Raw genomic sequence first — 23586 nt, forward strand, 5'->3', positions numbered from 1 at the left:
AGATTCACATTCTCTAGTGCTCTCTAGGTTCTCACTCCCCGGAACCTAGCTTTCTTCAGAATCCTACTTTCCCGGGTCCCGCTCTCTAGCACCTCTTCTTCAAAAAGCTGCTCTCTGGGGTCCCGCTCTCTAGCACCTCTTCTTCAAAAAGCTGCTCTCTCTGGTCCCGCTCTCTAGAACAGTGTTTCTCAACTCCAGTCCTCAAGGCGCCCCAACAGGTCATGTTTTCAGGATTTCCCTCAGATGAAACGGCTGTGGCAATTACTAAGGCAGTGAAACTGATCAAATCACCTGTGCAAAATAATGGAAAGCCTCAAAACATGACCTGTTGGGGCGCCTTGAGGACTGGAATTGAGAAACACTGCTCTAGAACCTCTTCAAAAATCTGCTCTCTGGAGTCTTGTTCTCGACAACCTCTTCATAATCCTGCTTTCAAAGGTCCCACTCTCTAGAACCTAGCTCTCTTCAGATTCATGCTCTCTAGAATCACACTCTAGAATCCTGCTCTCTAGGGTCCGTAGAAAGCATTTCTAGAAACCAGACCACTCTCTTCAGAATCCTGCCCTCTAGGTTCCACCTCTCGAGAACCTCTTTGGAATCCTGCTCTTCAGGGTCCCATTCTCTAGAACCCAGCTCTCTTCAGGATCCTGCTTTCTTAGAGACACCTAATCTAGAATCCTGCTCTCTAGGGCCTTACTCACTGGAATCCTTACTCTATGATCCTAACTCTTTAGAACCCCGTTCTCTAGAACCTAGCTCTTTTATGGAATCCTGCTCTCTAGAGTCACTTTCTTTTGGAATCCTGTTCTCTAGCGTCCCACTCTCTTCTGATTATTGCTCTCCGCTCTTTGGAACCGCATTTTCTAGACTTTCGGTATAGGTTCTCTGCTCCTGAGGAGTTGTGAAAACTTTGTACACCCCTTTTCAATGAAAAGTCAAGAAACCCGATGACCTCCAGAAGAAATCCTTCTGTCCCAGTCCTGGTCTGAACCGCTATCTTTTCAAGCTTGGTCTCCAACAACTGCTGTGTGTCGATATGCCCAATGAAATATTGGCCTCCGATTGGCTCTTGAGGGGCTCATGTAAAGTTTCTTCGGTCGTTCTGTCTTTGGAAAAAAAGGTAAGGCTTGTGGATTGGTGGCCTCTGTTATTACCTTCCTCTGGCGGGGGAGGGGGGAGTCGGAGTTCAGCATTTCTTTCTCCCAGCAGTTGCCACTATTTATTCCGGCTCTCTAATCTTCTCTTCTTGGCTTTCCACCTACAGGACCACAACAGTTCCGAGGAGTCGGAATGTGATGACTTTGATCCCGGTGCTAGCATGGAGGTATGGTGGCGATTTCTCATGTGCAGCCTTTGAGTCACACTTTTCTAAAATGCTAGCTGACTGGCTGCCATGCTGAGCGAATGGCTTTGTTACTTATGCTGGATCAAGAATGCAACCATGAAAGCCTGTTCCAGGTCAGTTGCCAGTTGCATTGAAGCCACTGGATCAGCATGACAGCCAAGCAATTGGCATTTTCAGAATGAAAGGTTAACATATGTTTTTCTCTCAGCACAGGTCTGATGCTCAGTCATATCTGGTGACACTTCATTATATAAGTTTCCTGATTTGTATCTAGATCAGTGGTCTCCAAATTGTGGCCCTTTGCTTGCCTTTATCTGGCCCTTGAAACATTATTACTGACACAAACAATGGGGCACTATTACTCCCACTGACACCAACGATGGGGCACTATTACTCCCACTGACACCAACGATGGGGCACTATTCCTCCCACTGAAAACAATGATGGGGCACTATTCCTCCCACTGACACCAATGATGGGGCACTATTCCTCCCACTGACACCAATGATGGGGCACTATTCCTCCCACTGACACCAATGATGGGGCACTATTCCTCCCACTGACACCAATGATGGGGCACTATTCCTCCCACTGAAAACAATGATGGGGCAATATTACTCCCACTGACACCAATGATGGGGCAATATTCCTCCCACTGACACCAATGATGGGGCACTATTCCTCCCACTGACACCAATGATGGGGCGCTATTACTCCCACTGACACCAATGATGGGGCACTATTCCTCCCACTGACACCAATGATGGGGCAATATTCCTCCCACTGACACCAATGATGGGGCACTATTTCTCCCACTGACACCAACGATGGGGCGCTATTCCTCCCACTGACACCAACGATGGGGCGCTATTCCTCCCACTGACACCAGCGATGGGGCACTATTCCTCCCACTGACACCAACGATGGGGCGCTATTCCTCCCACTGACACCAACGATGGGGCGCTATTCCTCCCACTGACACCAACGATGGGGCGCTATTCCTCCCACTGACACCAACGATGGGGCACTATTCCTCCCACTGACACCAACGATGGGGCACTATTCCTCCCACTGACACCAACGATGGGGCACTATTCCTCCCACTGACACCAACGATGGGGCATTATTCCTCCCACTGACACCAACGATGGGGCACTATTCCTTCCACTGACACCAACGATGGGGCACTATTCCTCCCACTGACACCAACGATGGGGCACTATTCCTCCCACTGACACCAACGATGGGGCACTATTCCTCCCACTGACACCAATGATGGGGCACTATTCCTCCCACTGACACCAGCTATATCTCCCCTAATACCGAAGATCAGGCATTGTTTACTACCACAGGGCATTGTCTGGCCCCCCAAAACTCTGATGGACAGTAAACTAGCCCTTTGCTTAGAAAGTTTGGAGATCCCCGATGTAGATTAATGCATTCTGGGGACCCCATCCATCATCCTTAGTTGGTACAACATTTAGGGGCCTATTTATAAAACATTCCTTGTACAAATGTCAAAAGTATTCATGCAAGCTGAATGAAATGTCCTCGTATTGTTTCTAATAGGTGAATTCCTCGATCATCAGTTCCATCTAGTGGCCAAAATGTGGTATAGTTTTCTGAAATACCTGAGTAACAAAATATTCCTCATTTTCGCCACTAGATGGCGATGATGATACAGAATCTATTGGAAAAAATACAAAGAAATTTTGTTCAGCTTGCAAGAATTCTCCTGACATTCATCCAACGAAAAATGTATTTGATTCCCTGATCATTTTGTACGTTCGCCCACTGACAAACGATCAGTCTATCATTTTATTGGTCGGTTTATTATAACAGAGACAGAAAAACAACAAAAATATCCAGAAAAACACATTTCAAAAAGTTATAAATTGATTTGCATTTTAATGAGTGAAATAAGTATTTGACCCCTTCACAAAACATAACTGGTGGAGAAACCCTTGTTGGCGATCACAGAGGTCAGACGTTTCTTGGAGTTGGCCTCCAGGTTCGCACACATCTCAGGAGGGATTTTGTCCTCTTTGCAGATCCTCTCCAAGTCATTAAGGTTTCCAGGCTGACGTTTGGTAACTCCAACCTTCAGCTTCCTCCACATATTTTCTATGGGATTAAGGTCTGGAGACTGGCTAGGCCACTCCAGGACCTTAATGTGCTTCTTCTGGAGTCACTCCTTCGTTGCCTTGGCCGTGTGTTTTGGGTCATTGTCATGATGGAAGACCCATCCATGACCCATTTTCAATGCCCTGGCTGAGGGAAGAAGGTTTTTACCTAAGATTTGATGGTACATGGCCCCGTCCATCGTCCCTTTGATGCAGTGAAGTTGTCCTGTCCCCTTAGCATAAAAACACCCCAAAGCATAATGTGGGGGGGTGTATGATGGTGGGGGATGGTGTTCTTGGGGTCATAGGTCCTCCATGTATGACGGTGGGGGATGGTGTTCTTGGGGTCATAGGTCCTCCATGTATGACGGTGGGGGATGGTGTTCTTGGGGTCATAGGTCCTCCATGTATGACGGTGGGGGATGGTGTTCTTGGGGTCATAGGTCCTCCATGTATGACGGTGGGGATGGTGTTCTTGGGGTCATAGGTCCTCCATATATGAAGGTGGGGGATGGTGTTCTTGGGGTCATAGGTCCTCCATGTATGACGGTGGGGGATGGTGTTCTTGGGGTCATAGGTCCTCCATGTATGACGGTGGGGGATGGTGTTCTTGGGGTCATAGGTCCTCCATGTATGACGGTGGGGGATGGTGTTCTTGGGGTCATAGGTCCTCCATGTATGACGGTGGGGGATGGTGTTCTTGGGGTCATAGGTCCTCCATGTATGACGGTGGGGGATGGTGTTCTTGGGGTCATAGGTCCTCCATGTATGACGGTGGGGATGGTGTTCTTGGGGTCATAGGTCCTCCATATATGAAGGTGGGGGATGGTGTTCTTGGGGTCATAGGTCCTCCATGTATGACGGTGGGGGATGGTGTTCTTGGGGTCATAGGTCCTCCATGTATGACGGTGGGGGATGGTGTTCTTGGGGTCATAGGTCCTCCATGTATGACGGTGGGGGATGGTGTTCTTGGGGTCATAGGTCCTCCATGTATGACGGTGGGGATGGTGTTCTTGGGGTCATAGGTCCTCCATATATGAAGGTGGGGGATGGTGTTCTTGGGGTCATAGGTCCTCCATGTATGACGGTGGGGGATGGTGTTCTTGGGGTCATAGGTCCTCCATGTATGATGGTGGGGGATGGTGTTCTTGGGGTCATAGGTCCTCCATGTATGATGGTGGGGGATGGTGTTCTTGGGGTCATAGGTCCTCCATGTATGACGGTGGAGGAAGGTGTTCTTGGGATCATAGGACCTCCATGTATGATGGTGGGGGATGGTGTTCTTGGGGTCATAGGTCATCCATGTATGACGGTGGGGGATGGTGTTCTTGGGGTCATAGGTCCTCCATGTATGACGGTGGGGGATGGTGTTCTTGGGGTCATAGGTCCTCCATGTATGACGGTGGAGGAAGGTGTTCTTGGGGGACATAGGACTTCCATGTATGACAGTGGGGGATGGTGTTCTTGGGGTCATAGGTCCTCCATGTATGACAGTGGGGGATGGTGTTCTTGGGGTCATAGGTCCTCCATGTATGACTGTGGGGGATGGTCTTCTTGGGGTCATAGGTCCTCCATGTATGACAGTGGGGGATGGTGTTCTTGGGGTCATAGGTCCTCCATGTATGACGGTGGGGGATGGTGTTCTTGGGGTCATAGGTCCTCCATGTATGACGGTGGAGGAAGGTGTTCTTGGGGGTCATAGGACTTCCATGTATGACGGTGGGGGATGGTGTTCTTGGGGTCATAGGTCCTCCATGTATGAAGGTGGGGGATGGTGTTCTTGGGGTCATAGGTCGTCCATGTATGACGGTGGGGGATGGTGTTCTTGGGGTCATAGGTCCTCCATGTATGACTGTGGGGATGGTCTTCTTGGGGTCATAGGTCCTCCATGTATTACAGTGGGGGATGGTGTTCTTGGGGTCATAGGTCCTCCATGTATGACGGTGGGGGATGGTGTTCTTGGGGTCATAGGACCTCCATGTATGACGGTGGAGGAAGGTGTTCTTGGGGATCATAGGTCCTCCATGTGTGACGGTGGGGGATGGTGTTCTTGGGGTCATAGGTCCTCCATGTATGACGGTGGGGGATGGTGTTCTTGGGGTCATAGGTCCTCCATGTATGACGGTGGGGGATGGTGTTCTTATGGTCATAGGTCCTCCATGTATGACGGTGGGGGATGGTGTTCTTGGGGTCATAGGTCCTCCATGTATGACGGTGGGGGATGGTGTTCTTGGGGTCATAGGTCCTCCATGTATGACTGTGGGGATGGTCTTCTTGGGGTCATAGGTCCTCCATGTATGACGGTGGGGGATGGTGTTCTTGGGGTCATAGGTCCTCCATGTATGACGGTGGGGGATGCTGTTCTTGGGGTCATAGGACCTCCATGTATGATGGTGGGGGATGGTGTTCTTGGGGTCATAGGTCCTCCATGTATGACGGTGGGGGATGGTGTTCTTGGGGTCATAGGTCCTCCATGTATGACGGTGGGGGATGGTGTTCTTGGGGTCATAGGTCCTCCATGTATGACGGTGGGGGATGGTGTTCTTGGGGTCATAGGTCCTCCATGTATGACGGTGGGGATGGTGTTCTTGGGGTCATAGGTCCTCCATATATGAAGGTGGGGGATGGTGTTCTTGGGGTCATAGGTCCTCCATGTATGACGGTGGGGGATGGTGTTCTTGGGGTCATAGGTCCTCCATGTATGACGGTGGGGGATGGTGTTCTTGGGGTCATAGGTCCTCCATGTATGACGGTGGGGGATGGTGTTCTTGGGGTCATAGATCCTCCATGTATGACGGTGGGGGATGGTGTTCTTGGGGTCATAGGTCCTCCATGTATGACGGTGGGGGATGGTGTTCTTGGGGTCATAGGTCCTCCATGTATGATGGTGGGGGATGGTGTTCTTGGGGTCATAGGTCCTCCATGTATGATGGTGGGGGATGGTGTTCTTGGGGTCATAGGTCCTCCATGTATGACGGTGGAGGAAGGTGTTCTTGGGATCATAGGACCTCCATGTATGATGGTGGGGGATGGTGTTCTTGGGGTCATAGGTCATCCATGTATGACGGTGGGGGATGGTGTTCTTGGGGTCATAGGTCCTCCATGTATGACGGTGGGGGATGGTGTTCTTGGTGTCATAGGTCCTCCATGTATGACGGTGGAGGAAGGTGTTCTTGGGGGTCATAGGACTTCCATGTATGACAGTGGGGGATGGTGTTCTTGGGGTCATAGGTCCTCCATGTATGACAGTGGGGGATGGTGTTCTTGGGGTCATAGGTCCTCCATGTATGACTGTGGGGGATGGTCTTCTTGGGGTCATAGGTCCTCCATGTATGACAGTGGGGGATGGTGTTCTTGGGGTCATAGGTCCTCCATGTATGACGGTGGGGGATGGTGTTCTTGGGGTCATAGGTCCTCCATGTATGACGGTGGAGGAAGGTGTTCTTGGGGGTCATAGGACTTCCATGTATGACGGTGGGGGATGGTGTTCTTGGGGTCATAGGTCCTCCATGTATGAAGGTGGGGGATGGTGTTCTTGGGGTCATAGGTCGTCCATGTATGACGGTGGGGGATGGTGTTCTTGGGGTCATAGGTCCTCCATGTATGATGGTGGGGGATGGTGTTCTTGGGGTCATAGGTCCTCCATGTATGATGGTGGGGGATGGTGTTCTTGGGGTCATAGGTCCTCCATGTATGACGGTGGAGGAAGGTGTTCTTGGGATCATAGGACCTCCATGTATGATGGTGGGGGATGGTGTTCTTGGGGTCATAGGTCATCCATGTATGACGGTGGGGGATGGTGTTCTTGGGGTCATAGGTCCTCCATGTATGACGGTGGGGGATGGTGTTCTTGGTGTCATAGGTCCTCCATGTATGACGGTGGAGGAAGGTGTTCTTGGGGGTCATAGGACTTCCATGTATGACAGTGGGGGATGGTGTTCTTGGGGTCATAGGTCCTCCATGTATGACAGTGGGGGATGGTGTTCTTGGGGTCATAGGTCCTCCATGTATGACTGTGGGGGATGGTCTTCTTGGGGTCATAGGTCCTCCATGTATGACAGTGGGGGATGGTGTTCTTGGGGTCATAGGTCCTCCATGTATGACGGTGGGGGATGGTGTTCTTGGGGTCATAGGTCCTCCATGTATGACGGTGGAGGAAGGTGTTCTTGGGGGTCATAGGACTTCCATGTATGACGGTGGGGGATGGTGTTCTTGGGGTCATAGGTCGTCCATGTATGACGGTGGGGGATGGTGTTCTTGGGGTCATAGGTCGTCCATGTATGACGGTGGGGGATGGTGTTCTTGGGGTCATAGGTCCTCCATGTATGACTGTGGGGATGGTCTTCTTGGGGTCATAGGTCCTCCATGTATTACAGTGGGGGATGGTGTTCTTGGGGTCATAGGTCCTCCATGTATGACGGTGGGGGATGGTGTTCTTGGGGTCATAGGACCTCCATGTATGACGGTGGAGGAAGGTGTTCTTGGGGATCATAGGTCCTCCATGTGTGACGGTGGGGGATGGTGTTCTTGGGGTCATAGGTCCTCCATGTATGACGGTGGGGGATGGTGTTCTTGGGGTCATAGGTCCTCCATGTATGACGGTGGGGGATGGTGTTCTTGGGGTCATAGGACTTCCATGTATGACGGTGGGGGATGGTGTTCTTGGGGTCATAGGTCCTCCATGTATGACGGTGGGGGATGGTGTTCTTATGGTCATAGGTCCTCCATGTATGACGGTGGGGGATGGTGTTCTTGGGGTCATAGGTCCTCCATGTATGACGGTGGGGGATGGTGTTCTTGGGGTCATAGGTCCTCCATGTATGACTGTGGGGATGGTCTTCTTGGGGTCATAGGTCCTCCATGTATGACGGTGGGGGATGGTGTTCTTGGGGTCATAGGTCCTCCATGTATGATGGTGGGGGATGGTGTTCTTGGGGTCATAGGATCTCCATGTATGACGGTGGGGGATGGTGTTCTTGGGGTCATAGGTCCTCCATGTATGATGGTGGGGGATGGTGTTCTTGGGGTCATAGGTCCTCCATGTATGATGGTGGGGGATGGTGTTCTTGGGGTCATAGGCAGCATTCCTCCTCCTCCTCCAAACACGGTGAGTTGAGTTGAAACCAAAGATCTGGATTTCGGTCTCCTCTGACCACAACACTTTCCCCCAGTTCTCCTCGGAATCATTCAGATGTTCATTAGTGATCTTCAGAGGGACCTGTACATGTGATTTCTTCAGCAGGGGGGACTTTGCGGGGGCTGCAGGATTTCAGTCCCTCACGGTGTAGTGTGTTACCGATTGTTCTCTTGGTGACTATGGTCCCAGCTGAGATCATTGACTCTCCCGTGTAGTTCTGGGCGGATTCCTCACCGTTCTCCTGATCATTGATCCTCCACGAGGTGAGATCTTCCATGGAGCCCCAGACCGAGGAGATCCATCGTTATTTTGTGTTTCTTCCATTTGCGAAAAATCGCACCAACTGTTGTCACCCTCTTACGAAGCCGCTTGGCGATGGTTTTGTAGCCCATTCCAGCCATGTGTAGATCTACAATCTTCTCTCCTTGGACAGCTCTTTGGCCATGGTGGAGCGCTAAGAACCTGATTCATTGCTTCTGTGGACAGGTGACTTTTATACAGGTAACAAGCTGAGATTAGGAGCACTCCCTTTAAGAGAGAGTGCTCCTAATCTCAGCTCTTTACCTGTATAGGAGACACCTGGGAGCCAGAAATCTTACCGATTGATCGGGGATCAAATACTAATTTCACTCATTAAAATGCAAATCAATTTATAACTTTTTCAAATGCATTTTTTTCGGGTTATTGTTGTTGTTTTTCTGTCTCTCACTGTTATAATAAACCGACCATTACAATTATAGACTGATCGTTTCTTCATCAGTGGACGAACGTACAAAATCAGCAGGGGGGTCAAATACTTTTTCCTCCTCGCTGTATCTTCTTTATTTACTGGGATGTGTCTATATATATATATATTTATTTTATTTTTTTCACGATTTCGGTTTATAATCGAGAAACAATAAAATCATTGAACATATATTGGTGAATTGTTTGATGTGACCTGTACAGGAAGTCACCGGCGAGGGAATTCCATCTTCCATATATTGTTATTTATCCGCAAAACACCGGAAGCCGTCATTTCATTTCATTTTTTTTTTTTTACTTTTTGGAACAAAATTGAATCTGCAACAAAAGTTTCTTTCCAGCATCCGATGAAAGTGTATCTAAACATAGAAACAAATGTATCATTGTTCCCTATATTGCAGCAGCTTGCCAGTCCTCAGAGGTGGCGGCTGCATTTGTTTTTAGACAAAGAATATTTTCAGCGAGTACAGAAAATGCCTGGTGGTCCTGCCAGAAATGCAATGTCCTGGTCACTTCCTGCGAGCTGAATTGAAATCACAAACAATGTTCTCTTCTGTAAACTACTAATCACCCCCTCCCCCATGGTAATAGAGAGGAAGGCCTGTTTGAAGTCCAGCCTGGGTGAAAACCACGGCTCCCTCCTTAGATACAGTGGATGAGTGATTGTAGCCATTATATTGGAGCGTCCCCCACTCTGGATGAAGGAGAACAGGGGGGGGGCACCTTTGGACAGCAGCATTGTCAGTCTGGGGGGGGGGGGGGGGTAGATGGACTAGCAGATTTATATACACTAGCTCACACTTTATAATTAGTTCCAGTAACAGTTTTTATCCCTTTTGGGATAAAAGGTTTACATAAATAAAAGCGGATCATTGTAATCACCCCTGTGGGTGATAAATGGTTTGTCTCTTCCATGTAAACTGATACATTCTGCTGGAGAGCTTGTACTTTTGAAAAAAAAAAAAAAAACGATGAACTTACTGGCTGGATCATCAGGTAAAAATAGAAGAAACCCTTTAAAAAAGAAAAAACTTTTTAAAAAATGCAGCTACCATATCTAAGGACCGGTAAGCTGCAACATATGACACTGTAAAGCTGAACTCTGAGATCAACAAATATTGTCTAAAACCATGTGCCCTGCTCCTTGTTCTTTGAATCTTGCTGTGCTTTGCAGGGTGACTGGTCCTGTCTCCGCCCCCTCCTGTAGCGGGAGGAGCCTGCTTGGTCCCTCCTACAGCTATGCGCTCTCCTCCTTGTGCAGGGTGACTGGTCCTGTCTCCGCCCCCTCCTGTAGTGGGAGGAGCCTGCCGGACCCCTCCCACAGCTCTGCGCTCTCACTTTGTGCAGGGTGACTGGTCTTGTCTCCGCCCCCTTCCTGTATTTCTCTGCAGGCAGCCTGTAGTGGGTGGAGCCTGCTAGGCCCCTCCTACAGCTTTGCTCTCTGCACAGGCTATGTACAGCCCAATGATGATGTCACTGCTACTTTTATACAGTAAAATCTGGGTTTGCAAAGGCATTTGGTGCTCACAAAGTGGATTTTGAATGGTGTATTTAAATGAAAACCTTTTTGCCCAGGTTTAGCTTTAAGTCGCCTTTTTGTGGGATCTGATATTAAAGTATAATCCAACTTTTATCTGGAAGTGTCGCTCTGCCTGGATTACTCTTCAGCTGATTGCTGTCCATGGCTCCAGCAACAGATCTCTCCCCACACCTGTACAGATCTCTCCCCGCCCCTGTACAGATCTCTCCCCGCCCCTGTACAGATCTCTCCCCGCCCCTGTACAGATCTCTCCCCACCCCTGTACAGATCTCTCCCCGCCCCTAGCACAGATCTCTCCCCGCCCCTAGCACAGATCTCTCCCCGCCCCTGTACAGATCTCTCCCCACCCCTGTACAGATCTCTCCCCGCCCCTGTACAGATCTCTCCCCGCCCCTGTACAGATCTCTCCCCACCCCTGTACAGATCTCTCCCCACCCCTGTACAGATCTCTCCCCGCCCCTAGCACAGATCTCTCCCCGCCCCTAGCACAGATCTCTCCCCGCCCCTAGCACAGATCTCTCCCCACCCCTGTACAGATCTCTGCCCGCCCCTATACAGATCTCTGCCCGCCCCTATACAGATCTCTGCCCGCCCCTATGCAGATCTCTGCCCGCCCCTATGCAGATCTCTCCCCGCCCCTATGCAGATCTCTCCCCGCCCCTGTGCAGATCTCTCCCCGCCCCTGTGCAGATCTCTCCCCGCCCCTGTGCAGATCTCTCCCCGCCCCTGTGCAGATCTCTCCCCGCCCCTGTGCAGATCTCTGCCCGCCCCTGGCACAGATCTCTGCCCGCCCCTGGCACAGATCTCTGCCCGCCCCTGGCACAGATCTCTCCCCGCCCCTGGCACAGATCTCTCCCCGCCCCTGGCACAGATCTCTCCCCGCCCCTGGCACAGATCTCTCCCCGCCCCTAGCACAGATGTATCACACTCTTGCCCCAGATCAAATCTCCCCTCAGTATCCCCCCCCTGCCCCCCCAGCACAGCTCCTGTCTCAGCACACTCCCACCTCCAGTACAGATCTTCCCCAAATTCAGCTCCCCCCCCCACTCCCCAGCACGCTCCAAAGCTAGTACAAATCCCCCCTTATAGAGTTCCCCCACTACAGGTCCTCTCTTCCAGTACAGATCCCTCCCCTCCAGCACAGTCGCATCATACCCCCACCCCAGTACAGATCTCCCCTTGGTATTCTTTCCCCGATAATGCTCCCCCCAATAAATTATAAAGTTCCCCAGCACAAACCTTCCCCAAACAACCCCCACAATAGAGATCTTCCCCAAATTCAGCCCCCCCCCCCCCCCCAGCACATTCCAGCTCAGTGAAAATCTCCCCCTGGTATCCCCTCCTCCCTGCAGTACAGATCTTCCCCAAACAAACCGCACCCCCACAAATATACACACCAGGACACCCCCCCCCTTCTGATCATATTACCCTAGTAATAAAAACTGTAACCAAAAACAAATCTCCCCCTAGTATCCCCTCCTCCCTGCACTACAAATCTTCCCCAAACACCCCCCCCCCCCCCCATCCCTTATCAATTACAGAGTTACCCCTGTACAGGTTCTCTCTTCCAGTACAGATCTCCCCCCCCAGCATAGTCACATAACACCCCCGCCCCAGTACAAATCTCCCCCTAATATTTCTTCCTGCTGCAGTACAGATCTTCCCCAATAAAGCCCCCTCCCTCCCCAGCACACTCCAGTCCAGTACAAATCTCCCCTTCATATTCCTTCCTGCTGTAAAATAAAGCTCTCCCCCTTCCCAATCAGTTTTAGAGTTTCCTCAGTACAGATCTTCTTAATTACAGCTTCCCCCACCCTCCTCAATGATAAAGGTCCCCCCCCCCCCAATCCCCCAGTGTGGATCCTGTCCCGGCTTGTATCCTTTCTCCTACGCAGTACAGACCTTCCCCCAATACAGCACCCCCCCCCCTCCAGGAAATCCACCCACCAGAGTGAGATGGGCCTCCCTGGGCCCAGACCTGAGGAGTCTCCAGGGTTGCCACTTGTCTGGGTTTCACCCGGACAGTTCGGGTTTGAAATCATGCATCTGGGTTTCTGACCTCCTAAACCCGGACACATTATTCAGACCAGACTATGAGGTTGCCATTGTGTAAGCCGAGAGGGTCTCTTTCACACTGCCCAAAGCCAGCACTAAAAATTATCCCTCCCCCCGCACAGATGGGAGAGGAGAAAGGGCTTGATCTGCACCTCTTCCCCCCAACCTTACCTCTGAGTACACAAAGGTAAATCGGGGATCCCCCTTACATCAGAGTCCTCTCTGTATATCACAGTTCCCATTGTTCCCCGTTAGATCAGGGTTCCCAAAGCATCCCTTATGTCAGAGTCTTCAGAGTTCTTGCTTACATCAGAGTCTGCAGAGTCCCCCCCTTCCAGTGTAAGGGAACTCTGCGAGTTCAGAAGTAAAAGGGGAACTCTGTGGACTCTGATGTAAAGGGGAACTCTTGTGATTAACTTCATTTGATTAGAAATGTTATTTAATTGCAAAATATTATGTATAGTTCATACTATAAAATAAAAATTGCTGTGTACCGCTAAAGTGTTGGGGTTTGACGTGAAGAAAAGGTGACAACCCCTAGGAGTCTCCCTTCCTCTGAGCGTCTCTGAGGTTTATCAGGTGACAGGAGGAGCCGCTTCAGTGCACCTTCTGTACAGCAACCACCAGTGATATCTGTGACACCGCAGGGTCACACTGTAAGGGCTGAGTATCGGCATTTACTGATACTTTGTTATTTGTGGCGATATGATATTATGTATCTTGTGTTGTATAATATGATGATCTATGAAGATATCCTGCAGGTTTATTTGTACACCTAGTATGAAGCGCATGCTGTCTCTTATATGTACACTAGATGGCGCTGCAATGCATCTTCTCCAATTCCAATTGATGATGACATGATCAAAAAAAAAAAAAAAAAAATTCTGTATTTTTTTCTGACTTTTCTTCTGGTTGAATTTTTAGATCATCAATCCCAATTTCATCCAGGAAGGTGAGAGCTTGTTTTTTTTTTTTTTTTTTTTTTTTTTTTTTTTGTAGTTTCATAAATGTATTATTTTATAAATGAAATGTATGTTCAAAAAAAAGGTCTTCCGTTTTATAACAAATAAAAAGTCACCCCAAGGAGGTCATTTTGGGGATTTATATATATATTTTTTTTTTTGCCTTCTGTCCTCAGTGACAGCCGGGGCTGTTTTTTAATGTTTTTATTTTGGTGGATAAAGATAAATCACCTCTCTCCTCTCTCTCTCCTCTCACCCTCTCTCCTCTCTTTTCCTCTCTCCCTCTCTTCTCTTGCTTGCTCTCCACTCGCTCGCTCTTCTCTCTCTCGCTCTTCTCCAACTCTCTCTTCTCTCTCTCTATATATAAAATCAATCGATGTGCATATATGGCCACTTTATTAGGTCCCCCTTGCTAGTAGCAGGTTGGACCCCCTTTTGCCTTCATTCTTGGTGGCATAGATACAACAAGGTGTTTGAAACGTTCCTCAGAGATTTTGCTCCATAGTGACCTGATAACATCACACAGTTGCTGCAGATTTGTCGGCTGCACATCCATGATGCCAATCTCCCATTCCACCACATCCCAAAGGTTCTCTATTGGATGAGATGTGGTGAGTGTGGAGGCCATTGGAGTACAGGGATCTCATTGTCCAGTGGTGAGATGATTGGAGCTTTGTGACATGGTGCATTATCCTGCTGGGAGGAGCCAGAAGATGGGGACACTAGTCATAAAGGGATGGACATGGTCAGCAACAATACTCAGGTACCCCACCCCCCCCCACACCATTACACCCCCACCACCAGCCTGAACCGGTGATACCCCATCCCCCACACCATTACACCCCCCACCACCAGCCTGAACCGGTGATACCCCATCCCCCACACCATTACACCCCCCACCACCAGCCTGAACCGGTGATATCTCATCCCCCGCACCATTACACCCCTCACCACCAGCCTGAACCGGTGGTACCCCATCCCCCACACCATTACACCCCCACCACCAGCCTGAACCGGTGGTACCCCATCCCCCACACCATTACACCCCCACTACCAGCCTGAACCGGTGATACCCCATGCCCCACACCACCACCACCAGCCTGAACCGGTGATATCCCATCCCCCACACCATTACACCCCCACCACCAGCCTGAACCGGTGATACCCCATCCCCCATCCCCCACACCATTACACCCCCACCACCAGCCTGAACCGGTGATATCCCATCCCCCACACCATTACACCCCCACCACCAGCCTGAACCGGTGATATCCCATACCCCACACCATTACACCCCCACCACCAGCCTGAACTGGTGATACCCCATCCCCCACACCATTACACCCCCACCACTAGCCTGAACCGGTGATACCCCATCCCCCACACCATTACACCCCCACCACCAGCCTGAACCGGTGATATCCCATCCCCCACACCATTACACCCCCACCACCAGCCTGAACCGGTGATATCCCATCCCCCACACCATTACACCCCCACCACCAGCCTGAACCGGTGATACCCCATCCCCCACACCATTACAGCCCCACCACCAGCCTGAACCGGTGATACCCCATCCCCCACACCATTACACCCCCACCACCAGCCTGAACCGGTGATATCCCATCCCCCACACCATTACACCCCCACCACCAGCCTGAACCGGTGATACCCCATCCCCCACACCATTACAGCCCCACCACCAGCCTGAACCGGTGATATCCCATACCCCACACCATTACACCCCCACCACCAGCCTGAACTGGTGATACCCCATCCCCCACACCATTACACCCCCACCACTAGCCTGAACCGGTGATACCCCATCCCCCACACCATTACACCCCCACCACCAGCCTGAACCGGTGATATCCCATCCCCCACACCATTACACCCCCACCACCAGCCTGAACCGGTGATATCCCATCCCCCACACCATTACACCCCCACCACCAGCCTGAACCGGTGATACCCCATCCCCCACACCATTACAGCCCCACCACCAGCCTGAACCGGTGATACCCCATCCCCCACACCATTAGACCCCCACCACCAGCCTGAACTGGTGATACCCCATCCCCCACACCATTACACCCCCCACCACCAGCCTGAACCGGTGATATCCCATCCCCCCCACCATTACACCCCCACCACCAGCCTGAACCGGTGATACCCCATCCCCCACACCATTACACCCCCACCACCAGCCTGAACCGGTGATACCCCATCCCCCACACCATTACACCCCCACCACCAGCCTGAACCGGTGATTCCCCACCCCCCACACCATTACACCCCCACCACCAGCCTGAACTGGTGATACCCCATCCCCCACACCATTACACCCCCACCACCAGCCTGAACCGGTGATATCCCATCCCCCACACCATTACACCCCCACCACCAGCCTGAACCGGTGATGCCCCATCCCCCACACAATTACACCCCCACCACCAGCCTGAACCGGTGATCCTGTGCCAATTGTAGCCTCAGTTTCCTGTTCTTAGCTGACAGGAGTGGCACCCGTTGTGGACTTCTCCTGCTGTAGCCCATCTGCTTCAAGGTTGGATGTGTTGTGCGGTCAGAGTTGGTATTCTGCATGCCTCGGGTGTAACGAGAGTTATTGGAGTTACTGTTGTCTTTCTATTATCTGGAACCAGTCTGCCCATTCTCCTCTGACCTCAACAAGGCATTTTCTTCCACACAACTGCCGCTCACTGGATATTTTCTCTTTTTCCCACCATTCTCTGTAATCCCGAGAGATGGTTGTGTGTGAAAATCCCAGAAATACACAGACCGGCCCGTCTGCCACCAACAACCATGCCACGTTCAAAGTCACCCAGATCCCCTTTATTTCCCATTCTGATTGAATTTTCAGCAAGTCGTCTTCACCACGTCTAGATGCCTAAATGTATTGAGTTGTTGCCATGTGATTGGCTGATTTAGCAATTTGTGTGACCAAGCAACTGAACAGGTGTACCTAATAAAGTGGCCGGTGAGTGTGTAAATATTGCATGCTCTCTCTCTCATATATATATATATATATATATAAAATCTCTTTATTTTTTATTTTATTTTTGGACGAGGTGGAGATTGTTCGATCCCCTCCCCAGCTCTCCACCTCCTTCAGTCAGAGAATGATTTGCATTCATTGGGAAATGCAAAGTGTTCCCTGAATGGAGCCCATGCTGAGTGAGTGACCTCCTGTGTTCAGGAAGCAGCAGGGAAGTCGCTCAGGGCAGGACCCGGACACAAGCGGAGATCGTTGTAGTGGTTCCGGCTTCTACAGCGATCTTCCAGGTATGGTCCATTCATACTTACATTGGACCAAGCTGGGCAAATGTAACTTTGTAAAAAATTACCTGGAATTCATATTTAAAATTATTCCCCCGGGGAAAAAAAAAAAAAAGGAAAACCCAGTGCTGATAAAGGGGGCATCTCCTGACGCCTGAAACGCGTTGCTACATGTGTGGAACATATTGGACTGTTTTTAGTGGAGTAAAACCTGATATTTGGACTCTAATCCTGGGTGTGGCGCACTCCGATTCTTATGTATTCCAATCCAAAGCGTTTTACACACAGCCAGCGTTTTGCTTATCTAGCGGTTCAACCCATGTGCTAAAGACACCCGCCAACAGGATCGTTCCATAACCACTTGTATTAGCAGTCCTGATGAAGGGGGAGTCCTTAGTTCCCCCTGAAATGAGTTGGCCTCATTTCAAATTAAATACCTTTTTATACCTACCTTTACTGGATACCGGGGGCTCCTTTACTTTCACTTGTTTCCAACCACACATGGAGTCCACCCTAAGGCCGAGGTAGCAGCCCAGGCCCGAACGGGGCTCACCGCCACCACCTTTTTTTCCATCTGCCCATACCCTACATAACCTACAGCAGTGACCGATCGAGTTAATCGAGAGCGATCTACACCTCCTCTTCTAAGCTACCTGTCCAATAGGGACTGCACCGGGTTTTACCGAATTTCACCCTAAACCAAGAGATCTGTCCTAGGATACAACCAGGGCCGTCTTAAAGGCAGGGCAAAAGGGGCAGCTGTCATTGTTGTGGGGGCCAAAGCACCTGCCTCATACTTGCCAACTATCCCAGTTTAAATTCCCTCGTCCCTTGAAGTTTTAATCCTGTGCTGTGTCCTGATATCTCAGTGTGAAGTGATGGTACTAATGCTGCCCAGCTCTGCCTTATTGTTGTGTACAGGGGACTCACCTGCAGACCCTGTGTTTACATGTAAATGACCAACATTCATATGTAAATAGATGCATCAGGCAGCATAGGTATGTAAATAAAGGCGCCATTCATATCTATATCGTGCCCCCCGCAGTGAGGCGATGATGTGCTGTAACCTCTAGCAACCAATCCGTGAGTAGCATTACTGTACAGTAATCTCTAGCAACCAATCCGTGAGTAGTATTACTGTACAGTAATCTCCAGCAACCAATCCGTGAGTAGTATTACTGTACAGTAATCTCTAGCAACCAATCCGTGGGTAGTATTACTGTACAGTAATCTCTAGCAACCAATCCGTGGGTAGTATTACTGTACAGTAATCTCTAGCAACCAATCCGTGGGTAGTATTACTGTACAGTAATCTCTAGCAACCAATCAGTGAGTAGTATTACTGTACAGTAATCTCTAGCAACCAATCCGTGGGTAGTATTACTGTACAGTAATCTCTAGCAACCAATCCGTGGGTAGTATTACTGTACAGTAATCTCTTGCAACCAATCCGTGGGTAGTATTACTGTACAGTAATCTCTAGCAACCAATCAGTGAGTAGTATTACTGTACAGTAATCTTTCTAGCAACCAATCCGTGAGTAGTATTACTGTACAGTAATCTCTAGCAAACAATCAGTGAGTAGTATTACTGTACAGTAATCTCTAGCAACCAATCCGTGAGTAGTATTAGTGTACAGTAATCTCTAGCAACCAATCCGTGAGTAGTATTAGTGTACAGTAATCTCTAGCAACCAATCAGTGAGTAGTATTACTGTACAGTAATCTCTAGCAATCAGTGAGTAGTATTACTGTACAGTAATCTCTAGCAACCAATCCGTGAGTAGTATTAGTGTACAGTAATCTCTAGCAACCAATCCGTGAGTAGTATTAGTGTACAGTAATCTCTAGCAACCAATCCGTGAGTAGTATTAGTGTACAGTAATCTCTAGCAACCAATCCGTGAGTAGTATTGCTGTACAGTAATCTCTAGCAACCAATCCGTGAGTAGTATTACTGTACAGTAATCTCTAGCAACCAGTCCGTGAGTAGTATTACTGTACAGTAATCTCTAGCAACCAATCAGTGAGTAGTATTACTGTACAGTATTCTCTAGCAACCAATCAGTGAGTAGTATTACTGTACAGTAATCTCTAGCAACCAATCCGTGAGTAGTATTACTGTACAGTAATCTCTAGCAACCAATCAACAAGCAGAAATCATGTGCTGTAACCTCTAGCAACTAATCAATGAGCCGTAATGTGTTATCTGTAACCTCTAGCTGCCAGTCAGGAAGCGGTAATGATACACTGTAACCTCTGGCAACTAATCACAATCGCTGCCTGATCTGATACAGTAAACTGATTTTAGGGGAGGGCCCAAGAAAACGTTTGCCCAGGGTCCAATCAATGTTGAGGACGCCCCTGGATCCAACCATCAGCTCCCCCTTTTCCTGGGAAGCCAAGAAATATAAGTGGTTGGGAACTGTGACCACCTGTTGGAGTCTCTGCTCCTCCTCACACATTGTGCTTCGCCTTCCTGTAGACCCCCGAAGTTCTGATTGATGTTTGTGGTTTTTGCAGTGGCTCCGGAGTTCCTCCTGACTCTGGTAGACATCATATGTGTTGTTGGCGACACGGTGACCCTCCACTGCAAGGTCTGCGGCCGACCCAAACCGACAATCACGTGGAAGGGCCCGGATCAGAATATTCTGGATGGTGACAGCAGCACTTTCACCATGACAGCCAGGTGAGTCCGGATCTACGGGGACATTGTGTCCGGTGTGTGTGGTTGGCAGCGGGCACCTCTGACCTCATAACGCTCGTCCTTCTCTCTCCCTACAGCGAATCCGGGGACATTCGTTTAAAGATCTATAACCTGATGCCCCAGGACAGCGGGATCTACACCTGTGTGGCGACCAATGAGCTGGGTTGCACCTCCACCTCCGCCACCATCAAAGTACAAGGTACCCGGGAGTACCAGGGGCAAGGGAGGGGGCAACATAGCAGAGATGATGCAAGCATGGTACCTGGGGGCATCAGGGGCAACACAGTGCAGATAATCCAGGCATGGTATCTTGCAGCACCAGGGACAAGGGGACAGCACAGATGATCCAGACAGGGTGCCTGGGGGCACCAGGGGCAAGGGGGCAACACTGCAGATGATCCAGGCATGGTACCTTGGGGCATCAGTGGCAAGAGGGCAACACATTGCAGATGATCCAGGCATGATACCTGGGGGCATCAGGAGCAACACAGTACAGATGATACCTGAGCACCAGGGGCAAGGGGGGGCAACACAGCACAGATGCTCCAGGCATGGTACCTGGGGGCCTCAGGGGCAACAAAGGGCAGATAATCCAGGCATGGGATCTGATGGCACCAGGGGTAAGGGGACAGCACAGGTGATCCATGCATGGTATCTGAGTGCACCAGGGCAAGGGAGCAATACAGTGCAGATGATCCAGTCATGGTGCCTGAGGGCACCATGGGCAAGGGGACAACACAGCAGAGATGATCCAGGGATGGTACCCGAGTGCATCAGGAGCTAGGGGGCAACACAGCACAGATGATACAGGCATGGTACATGGGGGCATCAGGGGAAAGGGGGAATACAGTGCAGATGATCCAGGCATGGTACCTTGGGGCATCAGGGCAAGGGGGCAACACAGCACAGATAATCCAGGCATGGTGCGTGAGGACACCAGGAGCAACACAGTGCAGATGATCCAGGCATGGTACCTGAGGGCAAGGGGGCAACAAAGCATAGATCCAGGCATGGTACCTGGGGGCATAGGGAAGGGGGGAATCGCAGCACAGATAATCCAGGCATGGTGCCTGAGCATGGTACCTGAGCACACCAGGGGCAAGGGAGCAACATAGCGAAGATGATCCAGGCATGGTGCCTGGGGCATTGGGGGCAAGGAGGCAACACAGCAAAGGTGATCCAGGCATGGTGCCTGAGTGCACCAGGGGCAAGGGAGCAATACAGTGCAGATAATCCTGGAATGGTGCCTGATGACACGATGGGCAAGGGGGCAACACAGCACAGAAGATCCAGGGATGGTACCTGGTGGAGATATCCAATGGCCACCACATGGGCCCATAAGTCAAGTGCTGCCTGTTGTGACCACTATTTTATCTGAGAAAATTTCCCAAACTGTGGCCTGTTGGGGTTACTTGAGGTTGGGTTGAGGTTGCCGCTCCAAGGAATTGCCGAGGAATCGTTCTATGGTTACAGATCTCATCTTCCTAAGTCATACATAGATGGAGATGCTCTTTAAACCCATTTTAACTCATTTGGAAACTCCGCCATCCATCGCCAGCTCACAATATTAAAGTTCTCATTTTCATATTTAATGTCATATCCAGAGGTAGAATCTGTGTGATCACCTCTTGTGTCCCCTCCAGGTGTCCCCGGGGCCCCCAGCCAGCCTGTAGCCCAGGAGAGAAGCAGCTCCTCCGTCATCCTCCGCTGGCTCCCTCCATCAAGTACAGGGAACTGCACCATCTCCGGATACACCGTGGAGTACAAGGATGAAGGTACGGACTCCATACCTGCCAGCGCTCCTGGGATGGGCCCAGACTGCGGATGACGGTTCCTGGAAATTAATATGGAATATAAAAAACTTTACAAACATGTTTTTTAAGGACTGAGACATCAGTTACACACAATTTTGTATAAGCCGAGCTCTCCATTCCTCTCAGTATGAGGGCCACATGATATACTGTATTTTATAAATATTTGGAAGCAGAAAAATATCCCCATTAGAGCCGCCCCCCCCCCCCCTTACATCAGGGTCCCTGTCAGAGGGCCCCATTTGTATCAGGGTTCGCAACAGGCTCCCCATCAGACGCTACCCATTAGACCCCCCCTTGCATCAGGTTACCATCAGAGTTCCCCCCTTGCATCAGGATCCCCATCAGATCCCCCCTTGCATCAGGCTTCTATCGGAGTCCCCCCCCCCCTTTGCATCAGGGTCCCAGTCAGCTTCCCCCCCTTTGCATCACATCAGGCTTCTATTAGAGTTCCCCCCCCTTTGCATCAGGGTCCCCGTCAGCGTCCCCCCCCCTTTGCATCAGGATCCCCATCAGATCCCCCTTGCATCAGGCTTATATCAGAGTCCCCCCCCTTTGCATCAGGGTCCCAGTCAGCTTCCCCCCCTTTGCATCAGGGTCCCAGTCAGCTTCCCCCCCCTTTGCATCAGGGTCCCAGTCAGCTTCCCCCCCCTTTGCATCAGGGTCCCAGTCAGCTTCCCCCCCCTTTGCATCAGGGTCCCAGTCAGCTTCCCCCCCTTTGCATAAGGGTCCCAGTCAGCTTCCCCCCCCCCCTTTGCATCAGGGTCTCCGTCAGATTCCTCCCCTTTGCATCAGGATCCCCATCAAAGCCCCCCCCCTTGCATCGGGCCCCCATCAGATTTCCCCCCTTTTCCATCAGGGTCCCAATCAACGCCACCCCCCCTTGCATCGGGGTCTCTGTCAGGGTTCCTCTTTGGATCAGGGTCCCTGGGAGACTACCCACTTGCATTAGGGTCCCTAGCAGAGTCCCTCCTTGCAGAAGACTCTTCCCTTAAATCAGGCTCCCCATCAGACTCACCCTTGCATTAGGGACCCCATAAGACCCCCCCTTGCATCAGGGTCCCTATCACAGTCCACCCGTGCAGCAGAATCCCCCTTGCATCAGACTTCCTTCTAGCATCAGGGTTCCCATCAGAGCCCCCCTTTACGTTAGGGTCTCTGTTAGCGGTCCTTCTTTGCATCAGGCTCCCCGTCAGACTCCACCCTTGTATCAGGGTCCCCATCAGAGTCCCCTGTGTAAGCTGTAAGTGTGGCTGTAGTAGCAAGTCTTGGTTGATAGGATGCTGGTGGTCCTAGCAACCACTGATGGGCATGATGTCAGACTGCCGGGGTTGTGGATTTGATGGAATTGAAGCAGAAACCACAAGCGGCCTCTGCTGACCGCAATCCTCCGTGTTGCGCACTTGGAGGATAAGCCACTGACCCTAGCTTAGGGCCGGATAAAACCTTGCACTGGATGTGGCCCCCGGGCCTTAGTTTGGATAGCCCTGCTTTACAGTAAAAAATGTTAAGCTCTCCCTTGTTTTGTTGTAACATGCACTGTCTCCCCCGCAGGCTCCCAGGTCTGGCAGCAGTCAGTGGCCTGTACGCTGGATACTTACCTTGTACTGGAGGACCTGAGGCCTGGAGGTACTTACCAGTTCAGAGTCAGCGCCAGCAACCCCTGGGGCATCAGCCTGCCCAGCGAGCCATCGGAACCCCTTCGGCTGCCTGAGAACGGTAAGCTGGGACTCTGTCTCCTGTATTCCTCTATTACCAGTGTGCTCAGCATTAGATATCAGGACTGCAGCATCAATATTTAAATGAAAAAATGTGTATCTGTCACAGGGTGGTGTCTGTGGATACACTAGAAAAATTAAACAGAATGCCA

At 50.6% G+C, this 23586-nt stretch overlaps 1 protein-coding gene across 5 annotated transcripts in view; it reads left to right on the forward strand.

Moving 5' to 3' along the window:
• Positions 1–23586, forward strand: part of KALRN (kalirin RhoGEF kinase) — a gene marked incomplete at its 5' end in the record, with an annotated part of 215479 nt that overhangs the window by 175786 nt on the left and 16107 nt on the right. For all 5 annotated transcript variants that reach the window (XM_077449731.1, XM_077449733.1, XM_077449734.1 and 2 more), the window contains 6 exon segments: positions 1265–1324; positions 13869–13896; positions 19722–19887; positions 19983–20104; positions 21549–21680; positions 23271–23435. In XM_077449731.1, the coding sequence (XP_077305857.1) occupies positions 1265–1324; positions 13869–13896; positions 19722–19887; positions 19983–20104; positions 21549–21680; positions 23271–23435 (673 nt within the window).

Source organism: Lithobates pipiens, unplaced genomic scaffold (genome assembly GCF_037356315.1).
Source record: "Lithobates pipiens isolate NorthernLeopardFrog02 unplaced genomic scaffold, aLitPip1_a1.2 Scaffold_22, whole genome shotgun sequence".
In the NCBI taxonomy this organism is placed as follows: Eukaryota; Metazoa; Chordata; class Amphibia; order Anura; family Ranidae; genus Lithobates; species Lithobates pipiens.